This window comes from Rhinoderma darwinii, chromosome 5 (genome assembly GCF_050947455.1).
Source record: "Rhinoderma darwinii isolate aRhiDar2 chromosome 5, aRhiDar2.hap1, whole genome shotgun sequence".
Taxonomy (NCBI): Eukaryota; Metazoa; Chordata; class Amphibia; order Anura; family Rhinodermatidae; genus Rhinoderma; species Rhinoderma darwinii.
In genome coordinates this window covers 317876494-317894096 of record NC_134691.1, presented here as the reverse complement: position 1 = coordinate 317894096, position 17603 = coordinate 317876494, and the positions used below count along the sequence as shown (strand labels likewise).

General features: G+C 45.2%; 1 protein-coding gene across 1 annotated transcript in view; it reads left to right on the top strand.

The window, feature by feature from the left end:
* Nucleotides 1–17603, top strand: part of MYO3A (myosin IIIA) — a 137030-nt gene that overhangs the window by 49018 nt on the left and 70409 nt on the right. Inside the window, exons 16-18 of the mRNA XM_075827529.1 lie at nt 286–412; nt 3352–3562; nt 7430–7577. Of these exons, the coding sequence (XP_075683644.1) occupies nt 286–412; nt 3352–3562; nt 7430–7577 (486 nt within the window). The remainder of the gene's footprint in view (nt 1–285; nt 413–3351; nt 3563–7429; nt 7578–17603) is intronic.

The following is a 17603-nucleotide window of genomic DNA, read 5'->3' as shown; positions in this document are numbered from 1 at the left end:
CAAGTTATCAGAGTCAAGATAAAGATAGTTACATCCATACATAGAGTATACTGTAGTGTATTCTACAGTTCTGCATATACTGTGATCATCCAAATATTTTATTTATATAATGTCATGTTTCAAACTTTCTTGAAATGTAGGATGCTCTTAATTTTTTTCACTAGGAGCTAGGTAGTACCTGAATTTTCAACATAGTTTTCATGGATCATTGCGAATATTATTTACTCTTGATAATTCTTATTTTGATTTAAAAAAAAGACTAACAAGTATAACATTTGCTTAAAGGAACTTGGAAGTGTGTACAGTATCCTGGCTGCTATTTTGAATGTGGGAAATATAGACTTCACTTCGGTGGCATCAGAACATCAGATAGATAAAAGCAACATCTCCAATCCATCAGTACTGGAAAACTGTAAGATTCAATCATGTTAAGACTTTTTAGTGTAAAATATCAGTCTAAGTCGTGTATCAATACAATGCAGGCAGTTTATACATCCAGTATACTGACGATATAGAGGCCTACACTATGTTTACGCTTGTTGATCATGTAATTCGAGGTTGGATCTTCAAGCTTCTCAATGTGATATCCATGTAATTTGTTGCCGACTATCCTCTTTACCCATTCTCCAGCATAATGAACTTTTCCAATAAATTGGATCTTTTCATATGTCCAAGATAGCTGAAGTATGTTCATATATAGGTCAAGAACCCACTACTTTCATTTCCTTGCCTACGGGACCACCACCGATCCTGAGAATGAAGGGTCCGCAGCGCTGATTCTTTTGATTCACAGGATCCGAGTGATATGTCATCACTTTATAAATGGGAATAACCCCTTAATGCTTTTTTAACTGCAAATATTTTATGAAGTATTTTAAAGGCATTTGCTATTTTTTATCCACTATTACCTAAATTTTCATACCACTTGTAAAGAAACATAAAACCAACAAAAATGACTTTTTTCTATTTAAAGACTTGTCATGGACTTTTTTGCAAGCCCAGCGAAAATGAAAATAAACCATAAACAGCTGTGCTTCAGCTCTTGAGGTTTGATACATATTAACATAATGGATTCTGATGGTACATGAAAGGATTGCATTTTGTGCGATCAGCAAAAATGTCATGACATGTCCTCAAATAACAGCTTATAACTTACACTATATGTATAAAGCAATTTTTAGAACTGCAGATTTGGTGTAAAGGTGTGATAAAGTAATTGTTTCCTAATCTATTTCATTAAGATATTTGCTTTTTAGAGTTATACAGATGTAGCCAAGTTTATCTTGATTCTGATAACTTGCTGCAGCGTGATATCACACAACAAAAGCCACTGAAAAGTCATTGAAAAAGTCAAGTTATAGTTTCTTGCCACTGTGTATTTAATGAGTTAAAAGTCAAGATAAAGACGGCTACATCTGTTCCTTGCTCCAGGATAAAAATATAGTCAATTATTAAACACATTAAAGAAATATGCTTCTTACAGAAGGATTGTTGAAAACATTTTAACCAAGAGTAAAAGGAATAATCTTGGCAAAACTGATACACTGTGTTTTACCTATTACAGTATCTGAGGGTAGATAGATTCAAAGAAAGTCAAGTGCAGGTCTATCGTAGAGTATCAGAGAACTTAAAGTGTAGCTAAACGTTTGACAAACTTCTGACATGTCATAGTGACATGTCAGAAGTTTGGATTTGTGGGGGTCCGAGCACTGAGACCCCCACCAATAGAACGAAGCAGCTGAAGCGCTCGTGTGAGCGCTCAGCTGCTTTGTTTCTGTTCGGCTTTTTCCGGAAAGCCGATGTATCGGAGTGCGGACTCATAGACTTTCTATTGAGTCCGTACACGATACATTTATTTCTGGAAAAAGTCGAACATACACGAAGCGGCTGAACGCTCACACGAGTGCTTCAGCTGCTTCGTTCTAGCGATTGGTAGGGGTCTCAGTGCTCGGACCCTCACCAATCCAAAGTTCTGATATGTCACTATGACGTCAGAAGTTTGTCAAACGTTTAGCTACACTTTAGACAACCACTCAAAACAGCTCTCAAAGTTGTTGGCACTTATAATACAGCAATGAAGGGAAAAGAAACACTCAATGGAAGACTAATCCAGATGGAAGAAATCAAAATAATTTATTTGTGGGGCAATAAAATTACTTTTATCTGGTAATTTTTCCTTAAAGTCAAACTCTGTGCAATTGTTCATAATAAGTAAAACAGGCCTACTAGGGTCTTTTAACTTACCCGGGCCAATAATTATTTTACTCTGTCACCAAAGTGCAAGATTCCAAGGGGATTTATACACTACAGGTCCTTAACACCACCGGTAGTAACACAACTACTGCTGCATGTTATTGAGCTGTACAGAAATTCTTAAAATGATGCCCGCCTTCTAGCGTCACTTCCTGCTCTGCAGTTATTGGGTAAAGCTTCACCACACAGACTTTCTGCTCTTTCCACCTCCCTCATTCATTCATTATACTGGTAATACTGAGAGATCTCTTTTCACTTTTACCTGTTTACTTCTGCTTTCTGGTTCAAATTCAGGAGGAATGAGTGAAAAGGGAGCAGAGACCTCTCAGTATTATGTGCCGAGTGAATGCAGGGGTGGGCAGAGCAGGAAGTCTGTGAGGTGAAGTTTCCGCCAATAGCTGCAAAAGCACTTAGCAAAAGTTAATACTGTCTATGATAGAAAAGTGTCAGGACACATAGTTCATCAAAGCCAAAGCTTTCTGTATTTGGGACTGCTTAGCTGCAGACCTGTCAGAGTGCCCATGCTGACCCCTGTCCACCACCGAAAGCATCTACAATGGACCTGTGACCATCAGAATTGGACCATGAAGGAATGGATGAAGGTGGCCTGGTCTGATGAATCAAATTTTCTTTTACATCTTGGTATATGTGCATCTCTTACCTAGGGAAGAGATGCCTCATGATGCGCCTTATAAAGAGGGCAAGCCGGCGCAAGTAATCTGATACTCTGGGCAATGTTCTTCTGGGAAATATTGGATCCTGGCAATCATAAGGATGTTACTTTGACACGTACCACCTACCTAACCAACCAAAGTTGTAAACCAAGGACACCCCTTCATAGGTGTTCCTTGATGGCCGTGGACTCTCCGCAGGATAATTTATACACAACAAAAATTGTTCAGAAATGGTTTGAGGAGCAGCATCTGTTAGTGTTTTTCAGCTGTCATGGCTTTGCTGTTGTATTATTATACCAGACTAATTTAACTAGTACTAATAGTGACCACAATGGGCCACAACATAAAGGCATTTGGCTATGTGAACATGGACAAAGATATCTAAAGTATCACTAATTGTACTAGCTTGTATTTTACATCTCAGCTGCCTCCTTACTCTGTATACAACCGGATGAACTGCAAGATGCGCTCACTTCTCATTGTGTGGTGACGCGTGGAGAAACCATAATTCGTCAGAATACTGTGGAAAAAGCTGCTGACGTTCGAGATGCTATGGCCAAAGCATTATATGGTCGACTCTTTAGCTGGATTGTAAACCGAATCAACGCTTTACTAAAACCAAGTGATGAATTAAGGTAAGGACATAATTTAAATTTTTTATTATTTTGTATATTACAAATAAATAAAGTTTCAATATGCAGCAACATTCGATCCAATGATTTATTTTTTATGGATTTCTATACAGCCATGAAATAAAAAACCAATTGCACCTGTATCAAAAACATGACTCCCCCATGATGTTCCCATAATGTCTCAGAGTAAAAAAGACACGAGAGTGCGCTCCAGCACGTGGAAAATCCATGTCAATGGGTACAAAAATTGAAACAATAGTAGACGGCTAAATTATTGTAAAATAAGATTTACAATTTGAACAGGTAGCAGATTTGTGGTTTAAATTGCCCCCATAACAATTTGTTATGTTTCATTTTCTGATGAAGGTGTGTTCTACAGCCCTGAAACACGTTACATGTTGAGACAATATATCTAGTCTGGCACGCTGTAGATATACTGTTAATATACAGTAGGTTGTATACTGACATGAATTTTTTACATGCTAGGGTGTGCTCTCATTTCTTTGCTGGTTTGAGAGTACTTATTCTGTGATTCCTGGTTATTTATTCTTACTTTGGCCTATTCTATTCGTTATTTTCAGCCTCGGGAATGACATGTGTCTCTCTGGCCCCTTGCATGTGGCTCCTCAGCTGTTGGCAGCTGCAGATACTATTATGCACTAGGGGCACTGGGGAGGTCAGTCATTCCATTACTTGAACATGGCACTAGGGTCAGTCACTTGTAAATAACTCTATTGTAAGAGGCATATGTCTCATTCATAACTTTTAACCCCTTAATGGCCAGACCTGAAAAGACCATTGACCAGCTACATTTATTTGTTTTTGCCTCCCTGCATTTCAGCAGCCATCATTTTTATTTTATTTTTTTCATGGACATGGCTATATGAGGACTTGTTTTATGCGGGAGAAATAGTATTTTTTTCCTGCATAGTTTGGGGTTGTTTACTGTATAAGTTATGTAATTTATTTATTTTTGCGGTGTGAATATATGGAGAAGTCATTTTCCGTATTTATTATTTTTTTTTCATCTCGTTTTCATTTTATGCTAAATAACCTGTTAAAATAATTCTTCCAAGTATTACAGTCGTGTGGACAATTAATATGTGCAAGTTTTTTGGTTTTATGTTGTGTATGGGCAATAAAATATATTTTATGCTAAATAATGACTTTTTTGGACATATTTTCATTTTAATCCTATGAAGGGATTACTTTTTAACAACTTTATTTTTTACTTATAATATATTAGCCTACTCCTGCATACTAATACAGTACACTGTGTCACAATGGCACAGGCTGCTTTTCGGGGAACACATAGTGTGCCCTAACAGCAGGCATACTGAACAGACAGCTCTGATCGTATCACTGGTTTCCAGTGATACGATCGAAGAGGGAAGTCCCCTTTGATCATGCCGCGGCGATCAAAGGGTTATTCAGCTAGAGTCAGAGTTTTCTCCGATCCCAGCTGTAATCAGGAGGCTTCTATCGGTTCAGGAGCTGTTTGTAATAGCTTCTGCTTAGAGAATGAGCACTCATACCGTAAGCCTTTTTCTACAGCGACGCCAAAAGACGTAGCTGTAGAATATGGACCTTAAGGGTATGTTCACACGGCAGCCTCCGTTACGGCTGAAATTACGGAGCTGTTTTCAGGAGAAAACAGCTCCGTAATTTCAGACGTAATGGCATGTGCAGGCGCTTTTCGCTGCGTCCATTACGGACGTAATTGGAGCTGTTTTTCCATGGAGTCAAGGGAAAACGGCTCCAATTATGTCTCAAGAAGTGACAAGTACTTCTTTGACGCGGGCGTCTTTTTTACGCGCCGTCTTTTGACAGCGGCGCGTAAAAAAAATGACCGTCGGCACAGAACATCGTAAAGCCCATTCAAATGAATGGGCAGATGTTTGCTGCCGCTTTGGAGCCGTATTTTCGGACGGAATTCAGGGCTAAAACGCCCGAATTACGTCCGTAAATAGGGTGTGTGAACCCAGCCTAATAGTCTTTAACATTAAGTGTGGCTCGATACTTTCTGTAGAGTTTTAGGGCGGGTTCACACATAGCGGAATTTCACTTAAATTCCGCTGCGGACACTCCGCAGCGTTAATCCGCAGCGGAGCCGTTTCTCCATTGACTTTCACTTTAATTTAGCAGTGTTCGTTTACACGATGCGTACAATTCCGCTGCGGAGCATAGGCTGCGGAGCGGAATTTGGTGTCCGCAGCATGCTCTGTCTGTTGCGGAGCAGTGGCGGACTGGTTGCGGACTCATGGCGGAATTTCTCCATTGACTTCAATGGAGAGTCAAAATTCCGCAATGAAGTCCGCAGATCTTATGTGTGCTGCGGAGCGTATTGTTTTTACTACCATGACATTTCTTCATTCTGGCTGGACCTATGTATTTCTAGGTCTACAGCCAGACTGAGGAAGTCAATGGGGCTCCCGTAATGACGGGAGCGTTGCTAGGAGACGTCTGTAAATAGTCACTGTCCAGGGTGCTGAAAGAGTTACGCGATCGGCAGTAACTGTTTCTGCACCCGGGACAGTGACTACCGATCTCAATATACATGTATCTGTAAAAAAACATATAAGTTCATACTTACCGAGAACTCCCTGCGTCTGTCTACAGTCCGGCCTCCCAGGATGACGTTTCAGTGTAAGTGACGGCTGCAGCCAATCACAGGCCAAGCACAGGCTGCAGCGGTCACATGGACTGGAGCGTCATCCAGGGAGGTCGGGCCGGATGCCGAAAGAGGGACGCGTCACCAAGACAACGGGCGGTAAGTATGAATTTCTTTGACTTTCACTAGGGAAAGTGCTGTCCCTTCTCTCTATCCTGCACTGAATAGGGAGAAGAGAAGCACTTTTCCTGCAGTCCGCAGCGGCCAGTCCGCATCAATTTTCTGCACATTTTGTGCAGATCCGCTGCAGAATCTGCAACGCAGATTCTGTGCGGCATTGATGCGGACAGTTGCGGAGGAATTCCGCCATGTGTGGTCATGCCCTTACAGTGGTTTGCAATGTACAGAAGGTTTGGGACTTCTGTGTTTTAGCATGATTCCCCAATACCCTTTGTGAAACAAATTAAATAATTCAAAACCTAAAAATTCCAATAAGACTGCAGATGACCCCAGAAACCTTCTCCCACCCATATCACAGTAGTACAGGTAGCTGAGATTTGGTTGATGGGTTGTTTGGTGGGCTCCTCATACTGTAGAGCTGCTTTAGATGTCCCTACACCTGTGTAACATGGAACATCATGGTCATAAATCAGTATATTGCCCTGACTTAACTAAAACCTAGATCTACAAGGCCAAATAATCGGCCTTAATCTTGTATGACCGCTATTTCATTAGTCAGGGAAAGTAGATCACCAATGAGCAGAGAGAGTGTTACATATATCAGACAGGAATGGAGGCAGCTAAAGCAACTCTATAGGGTGAGAATCCTAACAAGAAAACTCCTTAAATCTCAACTTCCATGGTGGAAGGGGAATATTGAGGTTAATTGCAGGAACCTTTTAATTTTTAGGTTTGAATGGAGTTACACCATTTTATGACATTAGAAAAACATGGCTCTCTTTTTTCCAGAATCAGCGCCCCTCTGGTCCATGGGCTGTGTCTGGTATTGCGGCTCAACTTTATTCTTGACCCATTTAAGCAACCAGTTACCAAGCTTTTGATATGGCTCCTACTACAGACTCACTTCTCTTTCTTATCTAGTCCCTCCGGTACAATTTGCAAGCCTGCGTGAAATAATTTTAAGAGTGATTTAAGCATAATACATGAAATGTATCCAATTAAAAAATTTAAAAAGGTTAATACAGCAAATATCAAACCATATAAAGAACACAATCATAGAGATGTGTTTGATCTTTCAGTGATGAGGAAGCTGGCTACAATATTGGGATTCTTGATATCTTTGGCTTTGAGAATTTCAAAAAGAATTCCTTTGAACAACTTTGCATTAACATTGCAAATGAACAAATACAATTCTACTTCAACCAACACATATTTGCTTGGGAACAGGTAAGAAAATCTAATTTTATTATAGTGCAGAGTTTATTCATTAACCCTTCCATGACTCATATGACTGCACTTTTTTTTACCCGGCCAAAAGACAGTTTTTGGGAATGTTACAGATAGAATAATAACATATATGGTAATATGGTATTCTTTTTAGATAATTTATGAGGTTGTAATCCATATAATGTGGAAATTTTTAGATTAATAACAAGTGGAAAATGGACCCAGGGCCGGCATCAGCACCCGGCGAACTCGGGCAAGTGCCGGGGCCCACTACCCTTGAGGGGTCCACTCGACCGCCGGGTGCTGCCGCTGCCGTCATGGCTCCTCCAGGAGTGGAATCCCCAGCCAGAGCGTCGGCAATGCTCTGGTTCGGCATTACTCTCCTAGGGGGAGCCCCAAAGCCGCTACCTACAGGGAGGGGGGCTGTGTGGCACTACCAGGGAGAGGAGCTGTGTGGCACTACCAGGAAGGGGGGCTGTGTGGCACTACCTGGAAAGGGGGCTGTGTGGTATTACCAGGGAGGGGGCTGTGTGGCACTACCAGGAAGGGGGGCTGTGTGGCACTAGCATGAAGGGGCTGTTTGACACTGGGGGGGGGGCTGTGTGGCACTACCTGGGAGGGCTGTGTGGCATTATCTACAGAGGGCACTAAATTTATGGGGGTACAAACTGGGGGCCTAACTTCTATATGGGGGCATAAACAGAGCCTAACATCTACATAGGGGCACAAAGTGCCATTTCCTGCCATTTTACTGCCGCCGTGAGTTCCCCCGCAGAGGGGCCTACTAAGTCTGTGTCGCCCAAGGGCCTACATAAACCTGGAGCCAGAGCCGGCCCTGAATGGACCCATTGACTGCTGTATCCCAAATCAAACTAGTCAAAAGTAAAACACATTTATCAATTTGTTGTCTTAAAATGGTTTATCCACCATAGTAAGTGATGGCATTTTGCTAGAAAAGTCCATCACTATATGATCGGTGGGGGCTTGACTTCCACTGATCTTAAGAATGAAGGGACTAGAGCTAGTTAAGCAATGCGTTTGCACAGTCTTTCCTTTTACAGCGACAAACCCTGGCCACCCGCTGTGCCGAAATCGACAACACCTGCAAGGGAAAATTCTGCAGTTCCTAGCAGAATGGGTGGCTGGGAGCATTGCTGTGCAGTCCATTTATTGTAACGTTATGGCATATTCTAGCAATATGCCATAACATTATATGATGGGAATACCGCTTTAAATGATATATAGGATATAGTCTATAAAATTGAAATATTGACATTGATAAAGACATATACCTGAGGCAGCTATTTTGCATTTTTAAATTACTTTTTTGCCATCTCTCCTGAAAGAGAAGTGTCAAATCTCAAGGGTGCCCAATGTTCTGATAAAATACTCACCTCACCCCACTAGTCCTCTTTATTACCGGGCACTACTGCAGACAACATCATGGCTCTGTGACCGGCATCAGGAGGTAGTCTGCAGTGGCACCCGGTAGTGAAGATGACTGCAGGAACAGGGAGTATAGAAGGGGTATAGAGTCTGTATTTTGGGGATCTGGTATGGAGTCTGTATTTATTTAGGGGTCTAGTCTGTGTTCTGTATTAAGGGGGCCTGGGGTCTGTATTTTATTTAGTTTGGGGTCTGTATGATTTTAGGGGGTCTGGTCTGTGTGACTCGTCTGGGGTCTGTATCTATTTATAGAGTTTGGGATATCAGTTTATTCATTTTGAGGTTTTATTGAAGGGGGTCATATGCATTGTGATACAAATGCTGTTGTTTGTGAGGGGCGGTGACGCATAAGCTAAAATTTTTGCCTTGTCCACTTTTTTCAGAACCTCCTTTATTTCCTTTCTCAAAAATTGTCAAGTATGAATTAGTTAGGAATGCAATCTAGACATTTTCTAGAAAAGCAATGCTTCTATTGTGGTAGTGTATTCCATGCATATTGCACTAAAGCAAGTTCCAAAAGAGAGCTTGAGTTTTGAAAAGCGGATGTGTTATGTTTACTTATTTGTATTCTACATTTATATATGATTATAACATGATTTGTTGTGAATATATTAAATAATACTTGTAGCCTGGCAGGATTGGACTAAGGTTCCTTGGACCCACCCAAAAAATTATTCTAAAGGGCCAACCCCCACCTAAATTTTACTGTGACCATCACCATTAATTACAATAGCATTTTTTATTGGGTGACTAAAATATTGTATTCTACCCTGGGACAAATCAGGCACTGTTGGTGCCCAAAGCGATAGTTTCAGAATGCGCCCAAGCCCCCTCAGTTCTGCATGATAGTTGTCAGATGGACAATCATTCATTAAATGGTTCAATTTCGCTAATTTTCCCATCACCTCCTAGTGTTTTTCTTTATTTTAGGTAAATATTGATTGGTAAAAAAATATTTTTTTAAAAATAGCTTTTTTTAAAATCCATAAATTGCACCATATTCCCTAAAAAGTGCCCCAGGCAGGTGAGTTGGAAGCCCTGCTCACTTTTCTTGACACATTACAACCTTTTTTTCAATGTATTTACACCAGAAAACTTACGTAAGTACAATGAAAAATCTTCTCAAATGTGATCTGTTCGGATCTCTTATACTGCTGTTTTGACAAGTTTATTAGAGATACTTTATGGATCCCTAAGTAACAGAGGCAGTGGCGGTTTCCCAAACTCGGCCCCCCCTTCTTCACCGCCGCTCTGCCGTGTCTTTAGTCAGCCCCACCTTTCTGCGTGAGCATTGACAAATATGTGTAACGATTCCCCTTGTCAAAGGGCTGTGTCCCTACATACTGACAGTCTCCAACCATCGCTGACAGTACCACACTGTGTAGGGACACATCCTCCTGATAATGGGAATGGTAACAGCCATTTGACTATTAGTCCTGGGTAGAGATGAGCGAACTTATGAAAAGTTCGGTTCGGCAAGTTCGCCGAATTTCGTGCAAAAGTTCGATTCGGACCGAACTAGTTCTGACCGAACCTGTAATACAAGAAAGCCCCTAAAAATCGTGTATAACACTGTTTTAAAGCCCTAGAAGCCCTGTATAACACTCTTAGGTCACCCATGAGTGTATCCAAGTACTTTTGAGCTGTCTTTAATGCAAAGTTGGTGTCAAAGTTACGCCAACATGTATGGCTCTAGGAAAACGGATGGGACACGGAGATAACTAACAGAAACCACTGCACTTGTGCATGTTGTATGCTTAATGCATTGTTAAAAAAGGTACAAAAATTTACCATTTTAGGCGGCTGATGCCTGCCAGGGTTCATACATATAAGGTGGTAAAAGAAGAAGCAATGGCTTTTGACAAGCCCTCCAAAAATTGACCCTTTTTATTGGCAGATGCCTGCCGGGGTTCATCCATACATGGATGTAAAAGCAACAAGCAATGGCTTTTCACAAGCCCTCCAAAAATTGACCCTTTTTATTGGCAGATGCCTGCCGAGGTTCTTCCATACATGGATGTAAAAGCAACAAGCAATGGCTTTTCACAAGCCCTCCAAAAATTGACCCTTTTTATTGGCAGATGCCTGCCGGGGTTCTTCCATACATTGATGTAAAAGCAACAAGCAATGGCTTTTGACAAGCCCTCCAAAAATTGACCCTTTTTATTGGCAGATGCCTGCCGGGGTTCTTCCATACATGGATGTAAAAGCATTAAAGCAACAAGCAATGGCTTTTCACAAGCCCTCCAAAAATTGACCCTTTTTATTGGCAGATGCCTGCCGGGGTTCTTCCATACATGGATGTAATAGCATTAAAGCAACAAGCAATGGCTTTTCACAAGCCCTCCAAAAATTGACCCTTTTTATTGGCAGATGCCTGCCGGGGTTCTTCCATACATGGATGTAAAAGCATTAAAGCAACAAGCAATGGCTTTTCACAAGCCCTCCAAAAATTGACCCTTTTTATTGGCAGATGCCTGCCGGGGTTCTTCCATACATGGATGTAAAAGCATTAAAGCAACAAGCAATGGCTTTTCACAAGCCCTCCAAAAATTGACCCTTTTTATTGGCAGATGCCTGCCGGGGTTCTTCCATACATTGATGTAAAAGCATTAAAGCAACAAGCAATGGCTTTTCACAAGCCCTCCAAAAATTGACCCTTTTTATTGGCAGATGCCTGCCGGGGTTCTTCCATACATGGATGTAAAAGCATTAAAGCAACAAGCAATGGCTTTTCACAAGCCCTCCAAAAATTGACCCTTTTTATTGGCAGATGCCTGCCGGGGTTCTTCCATACATGGATGTAAAAGCAACAAGCAATGGCTTTTCACAAGCCCTCCAAAAATTGACCCTTTTTATTGGCAAGGGTGAGTAGTAGCAGCACATTAAAAGACACTGGACGACAGTCACAGGACAAAGCCCTGTGGTGGGGCAGGCCTGCTTGTAGCAGACGGGCGGCAGTGGAGGTTTATTGGTGGTAGTAGTCGAGGTAGCCAACACAGACAGCAAGGGTGCAAGCAGTAGTAGCAGTAGTAGCAGCACATTAAAAAAAGAGACTGGACAGTCAGAGGAGGACAAAGCCCTGTGGTGGGGCAGGCCTCAGGCCTGCTTGTAGCAGACGGGCGGCAGTGGAGGTGTATTGGTGGTAGTAGTCGAGGTAGCCAACACAGACAGCAAGGGTGCAAGCAGTAGTAGCAGTAGTAGCAGCACATTAAAAAAAGAGACTGGACAGTCAGAGGAGGGCAAAGCCCTGTGGTGGGGCAGGCCTCAGGCCTGCTTGTAGCAGACGGCAGTGGAGGTGTATTGGTGGTAGTAGAGGTAGACTAGCCAACACAGACAGCAAGGGTGGTAGGACTGGTAGTAGCAGCAGCACATTAAAAAAAGAGACTGGACGACAGTCACAGGACATAGCCCTGTGGTGGGGTAGGCCTGCTTGTAGCAGACGGGCGGCAGTGTAGGTGTATTGGTGGTATTAGAGGTAGCCAACACAGACAGCAAGGGTGCAAGCAGTAGTAGCAGTAGTAGCAGCACATTAAAAAAAAGAGAGACTGGACAGTCACAGGAGGACAAAGCCCTGTGGTGGGGCAGGCCTCAGGCCTGCTTGTAGCAGACGGGCGGCAGTGGAGGTGTATTGGTGGTAGACTGGTAGTAGCCGAGGTAGCCAACACAGACAGCAAGGGTGCAAGCAGTAGTAGCAGTAGTAGCAGCACATTAAAAAAAGAGACTGGACAGTCAGAGGAGGGCAAAGCCCTGTGGTGGGGCAGGCCTCAGGCCTGCTTGTAGCAGACGGGCGGCAGTGGAGGTGTATTGGTGGTAGTAGTCGAGGTAGCCAACACAGACAGCAAGGGTGCAAGCAGTAGTAGCAGTAGTAGCAGCACATTAAAAAAAGAGACTGGACAGTCAGAGGAGGGCAAAGCCCTGTGGTGGGGCAGGCCTCAGGCCTGCTTGTAGCAGACGGGCGGCAGTGGAGGTGTATTGGTGGTAGTAGTCGAGGTAGCCAACACAGACAGCAAGGGTGCAAGCAGTAGTAGCAGTAGTAGCAGCACATTAAAAAAAGAGACTGGACAGTCAGAGGAGGGCAAAGCCCTGTGGTGGGGCAGGCCTCAGGCCTGCTTGTAGCAGACGGGCGGCAGTGGAGGTGTATTGGTGGTAGTAGTCGAGGTAGCCAACACAGACAGCAAGGGTGCAAGCAGTAGTAGCAGTAGTAGCAGCACATTAAAAAAAGAGACTGGACAGTCAGAGGAGGGCAAAGCCCTGTGGTGGGGCAGGCCTCAGGCCTGCTTGTAGCAGACGGCAGTGGAGGTGTATTGGTGGTAGTAGAGGTAGACTAGCCAACACAGACAGCAAGGGTGGTAGGACTGGTAGTAGCAGCAGCACATTAAAAAAAGAGACTGGACGACAGTCACAGGACATAGCCCTGTGGTGGGGTAGGCCTGCTTGTAGCAGACGGGCGGCAGTGTAGGTGTATTGGTGGTATTAGAGGTAGCCAACACAGACAGCAAGGGTGCAAGCAGTAGTAGCAGTAGTAGCAGCACATTAAAAAAAAGAGAGACTGGACAGTCACAGGAGGACAAAGCCCTGTGGTGGGGCAGGCCTCAGGCCTGCTTGTAGCAGACGGGCGGCAGTGGAGGTGTATTGGTGGTAGACTGGTAGTAGCCGAGGTAGCCAACACAGACAGCAAGGGTGCAAGCAGTAGTAGCAGTAGTAGCAGCACATTAAAAAAAGAGACTGGACAGTCAGAGGAGGGCAAAGCCCTGTGGTGGGGCAGGCCTCAGGCCTGCTTGTAGCAGACGGCAGTGGAGGTGTATTGGTGGTAGTAGAGGTAGACTAGCCAACACAGACAGCAAGGGTGGTAGGACTGGTAGTAGCAGCAGCACATTAAAAAAAGAGACTGGACGACAGTCACAGGACATAGCCCTGTGGTGGGGTAGGCCTGCTTGTAGCAGACGGGCGGCAGTGTAGGTGTATTGGTGGTATTAGAGGTAGCCAACACAGACAGCAAGGGTGCAAGCAGTAGTAGCAGTAGTAGCAGCACATTAAAAAAAGAGACTGGAGAGTCACAGGACAAAGCCCTCTGGTGGGGCAGGCCTGCTTGTAGCAGACGGCACTGGGGTGGATTGGTGGTAGAAGTAGTAGCAGCTGCAGCACCAACAGCGGCACATTAAAAAAAGAGTGGACAGGACAGAATCCCATAGTAGCAGGCGGCAGTAGCAGGCGGCAGCAGCAGCAGCAATGTAAGATCTAATCAGTGGCATCAGGCACAGGGGTTTTAAAATCCTCACCGATCCACGCTTGATTCATTTTCAGAAACGTGAGATTTTCCAAGCTGTTGGCGGACAATCTTGTTCGCTTAGGGGTGACGAAGCCCCCTGCTGCGCTGAATACCCTCTCTGACGCTACACTGGAGGGTGGACAAGACAGTACACCCATGGCAAACTGGGCCAGTTCTTGCCAATGATCCAATCTGCTGACCCAGAAGTCCATGGGGTCTGGGATCAGCATTTCTGACGGAGAAAGGGCACAGTCCAAGTACGAGTGAACCTGGTTGTTTAGGTGCTGCACCTGGAGATGGTGAACATCCCTTTGGTGACTAGTGCTACGATGTGTGTCAGGTCGGGGTATTGGATGTAAAAATGTTGTCATCATATTTTCCAAACTGAATTGGCTGCTGCTGCTGCTGCTGCTGCCGCTGCTGCCACGGCTGCCGCCTATTGCAGAGGTAGCTCTGCCAGAGGCGGTGGAACGATGAGACAGTGGGGAGCGGAGAGTGGCCCCCCGGTCAGACATGCTTGCAGCGGGTGTCTGCCGTTTGAAAGCCATGACAAGCTGGCTGCATAGCTTCTCTCTATAATAAGCCAATTTTGCCTCCCTCTCGGAAGGCGCAAAAAACTCCCCCATTCTGGCTTTATACCGAGGGTCTAAAAGTGTGGCTATCCAGTAGTCATCTCTTTGCTTCATGCTAACAATACGACAGTCAGCGCGCAAGTAACGAAGCATACAGCTCGCCATCCTGGCCAGCGTTTCAGAGGGCCCGGTTGGTTCCATCTCCGCCCCATACTGCCATGGTTGTCCATCATCAAGGTCGTCGTCAGACTCGTCATCACCACCATCACTGTCATGTTGTGCGGCTGCCTCGTCCCCTATCCCTTCCTGTGATTCCATCTCCAAATCCAGCTCCTCTTCAGGTCCTGTTTCCTCATCCTCCTCCTCCTCCTCAACATCCATAGCCAGATGTGATCCTTCCTCCATCCTTTGCTGAATCATCGCTGTGAGCGTTTGCTCCATAATGAATATCAGCGGCATAACATCGTTCATTCCGCTAGCGTCACGGCTCACAAATCGTGTGGCCTCTTCAAAGGGCCTCAAAACGCGACATGCGTCTCTAACCAGCTGCCAGTGCCTGAGCTCGAAATTACACTGGCTCCAAACGCTGCCCGTCTGCTGCATCAGGAAATCATTCACGGCTTTCCGCTGTTCGTACAGACGGTCCAACATGTGCAGGGTGGAATTCCATCGTGTTGGAACGTCGCAAATCAGGCTGTGTTCTGGGAGATTGTTTTGACGCTGCAAGTCCAGGAGGGCGTGCTTAAATGCATACGAACGTCTAAAGCGAACGCAAACCCTCCTGGACATGGCCAGCACACCCTTCAAACCAACATATGACTTTAAGAAGCGTGTTATGACCAGATTGATCACATGTGCCATGCAAGGAGCGTGTGTCAGGTGACCTAGACGCAGTGCAGCCACAACGTTCTTGCCGTTATCAGAGACAACATTGCCCAGTGTGAGTTTCAGAGGAGACAGCCAGCGTGCGATTTCCTCCTTGATGCACAGCAGCAGCTCCTGCCCTGTGTGGCTTTTCTCGCCCAGGCTCAGCAGGTGTAAGACAGCGTTGTGGCGCTTCACCTTGCACCTATGAAAAGAGGAGGGAGGAGGAGTGGAAGATACGCTGTGTCCTGTCGGGGACGGGAAGACCTCCAAGGAGGAAGGCAAGGAGGAGGAGGAGGAGTAGGAGGAGAAGGATGGTAGGCGCCTGGTGTCCGGAGTTGAACTAGAAACATACAAGCGTGGAGGTGGTAATGCCTGGCATTGCTGCGGTGGTGCATCGGACTGCAAAATATTGACCCAGTGGGCCGTGAAAGACATGTACTGTCCCTGCCCATAGTTGCTGCTCCACGTGTCGACGGTGGCATGTACCCTGCTGCACACGGATAATTGCAAGGACTTGGACACCTTTTCCTCCACATGCTTGTGCAAGGCAGGGACAGCTGTTTTGGAGAAGTAATGTCGGCTAGGTATTCGCCACCTAGGCTGAGCGCACGCCATCAATTGCTTGAAGCCGGCGGAGTCGACCAGGTGGTATGGCAGCGACTGCACCACCAACAACTTTGCCAGGTGTGAATTAAGCCGCACGACAAGTGGATGACTGGGTATATATTGTTGCTTATTGGACAACGATTCCGTAATGGATAACTGACGGGACATAGGAGGAGCACTAGATGACAGTGATGATGATGATGACAACGACATGGTGGATAAGGCCTGGCTACTACTTAGATGACAGGGACTCGGAGCAGCAGCAGCAGCGGAAGAGGGGTCTTCATTAGATGTACATGATGGTGGGGCATGTTGATTGTCCCACATGGCCTTGTGATGCCGTTCCATGTGTTTACGTAGAGCAGTAGTTCCTACATTGCTGCCCTGCCCACGCCTTACTTTCTGCTTGCAGATACGGCACTGTGCCATGTTTTCCTCCTCTGGGAAGGTACAGAAAAATTGCCACACGGCAGAGTACCGTAAAGAGGTAGTACCACGTCCACCACCACCACCACCACCACAACCACCCGAGCTTGCCCCTTGTCTGGCAGGCTTTTTTCGGGAACCTACACCAGCATCTGTGTCGCCGTCACCGGCTCCTGAGCTGACCCTACCGCTGCAACGTTTTGCAGATTGACTTCTGCCCCTACCTCGGCTTGGCTGTTTATCACATCCAGTGCCGCCACTACTACCCTCCTCCTCTGACGCCGTCATCACCTCGTCACCTGGTTCCCACGTCCTGTCTAAAACAACATCATCATCATAGCCTTCCTCATCATCCCCGCCACTTCTGTCACTGTGTTGTGAATGTGATGTGACATCATGGCGGGCTCCATGCCCCCCCTCATTACTGCGTCTGCCACCACGGCTACCACCACCAACACCCCCACTACCGCAGCTATGCGTCTCGGTCACCGCTTCCACCTCCACCACCGCCGCAACACACTCCGTTGGCTGACTCGCGGAAAACAAATCATCATCATCACTATGTTGTTCAGTATCTTCCTTCGCACCCGAGGAGATGTCTCTTAGGACTCTCAGGAAAGATGGCTTCCCGCTAGGAAGGGGGAGCGAAGACATAGATGATGGAATGGAAACGCTAGAAATACCTATATTACTACTGTCACCGTGCCAAGGAACTGTAGAGGATCTGGAATCCAACGAAACCTGGCTTGAAGCCAGATCGTCAGAGTCTTCCTGCTGAGATGACCGCGAGCCAGCCAACCAGTCCACAATGGCCGTATTGTCTAAAGTAACCCGCCC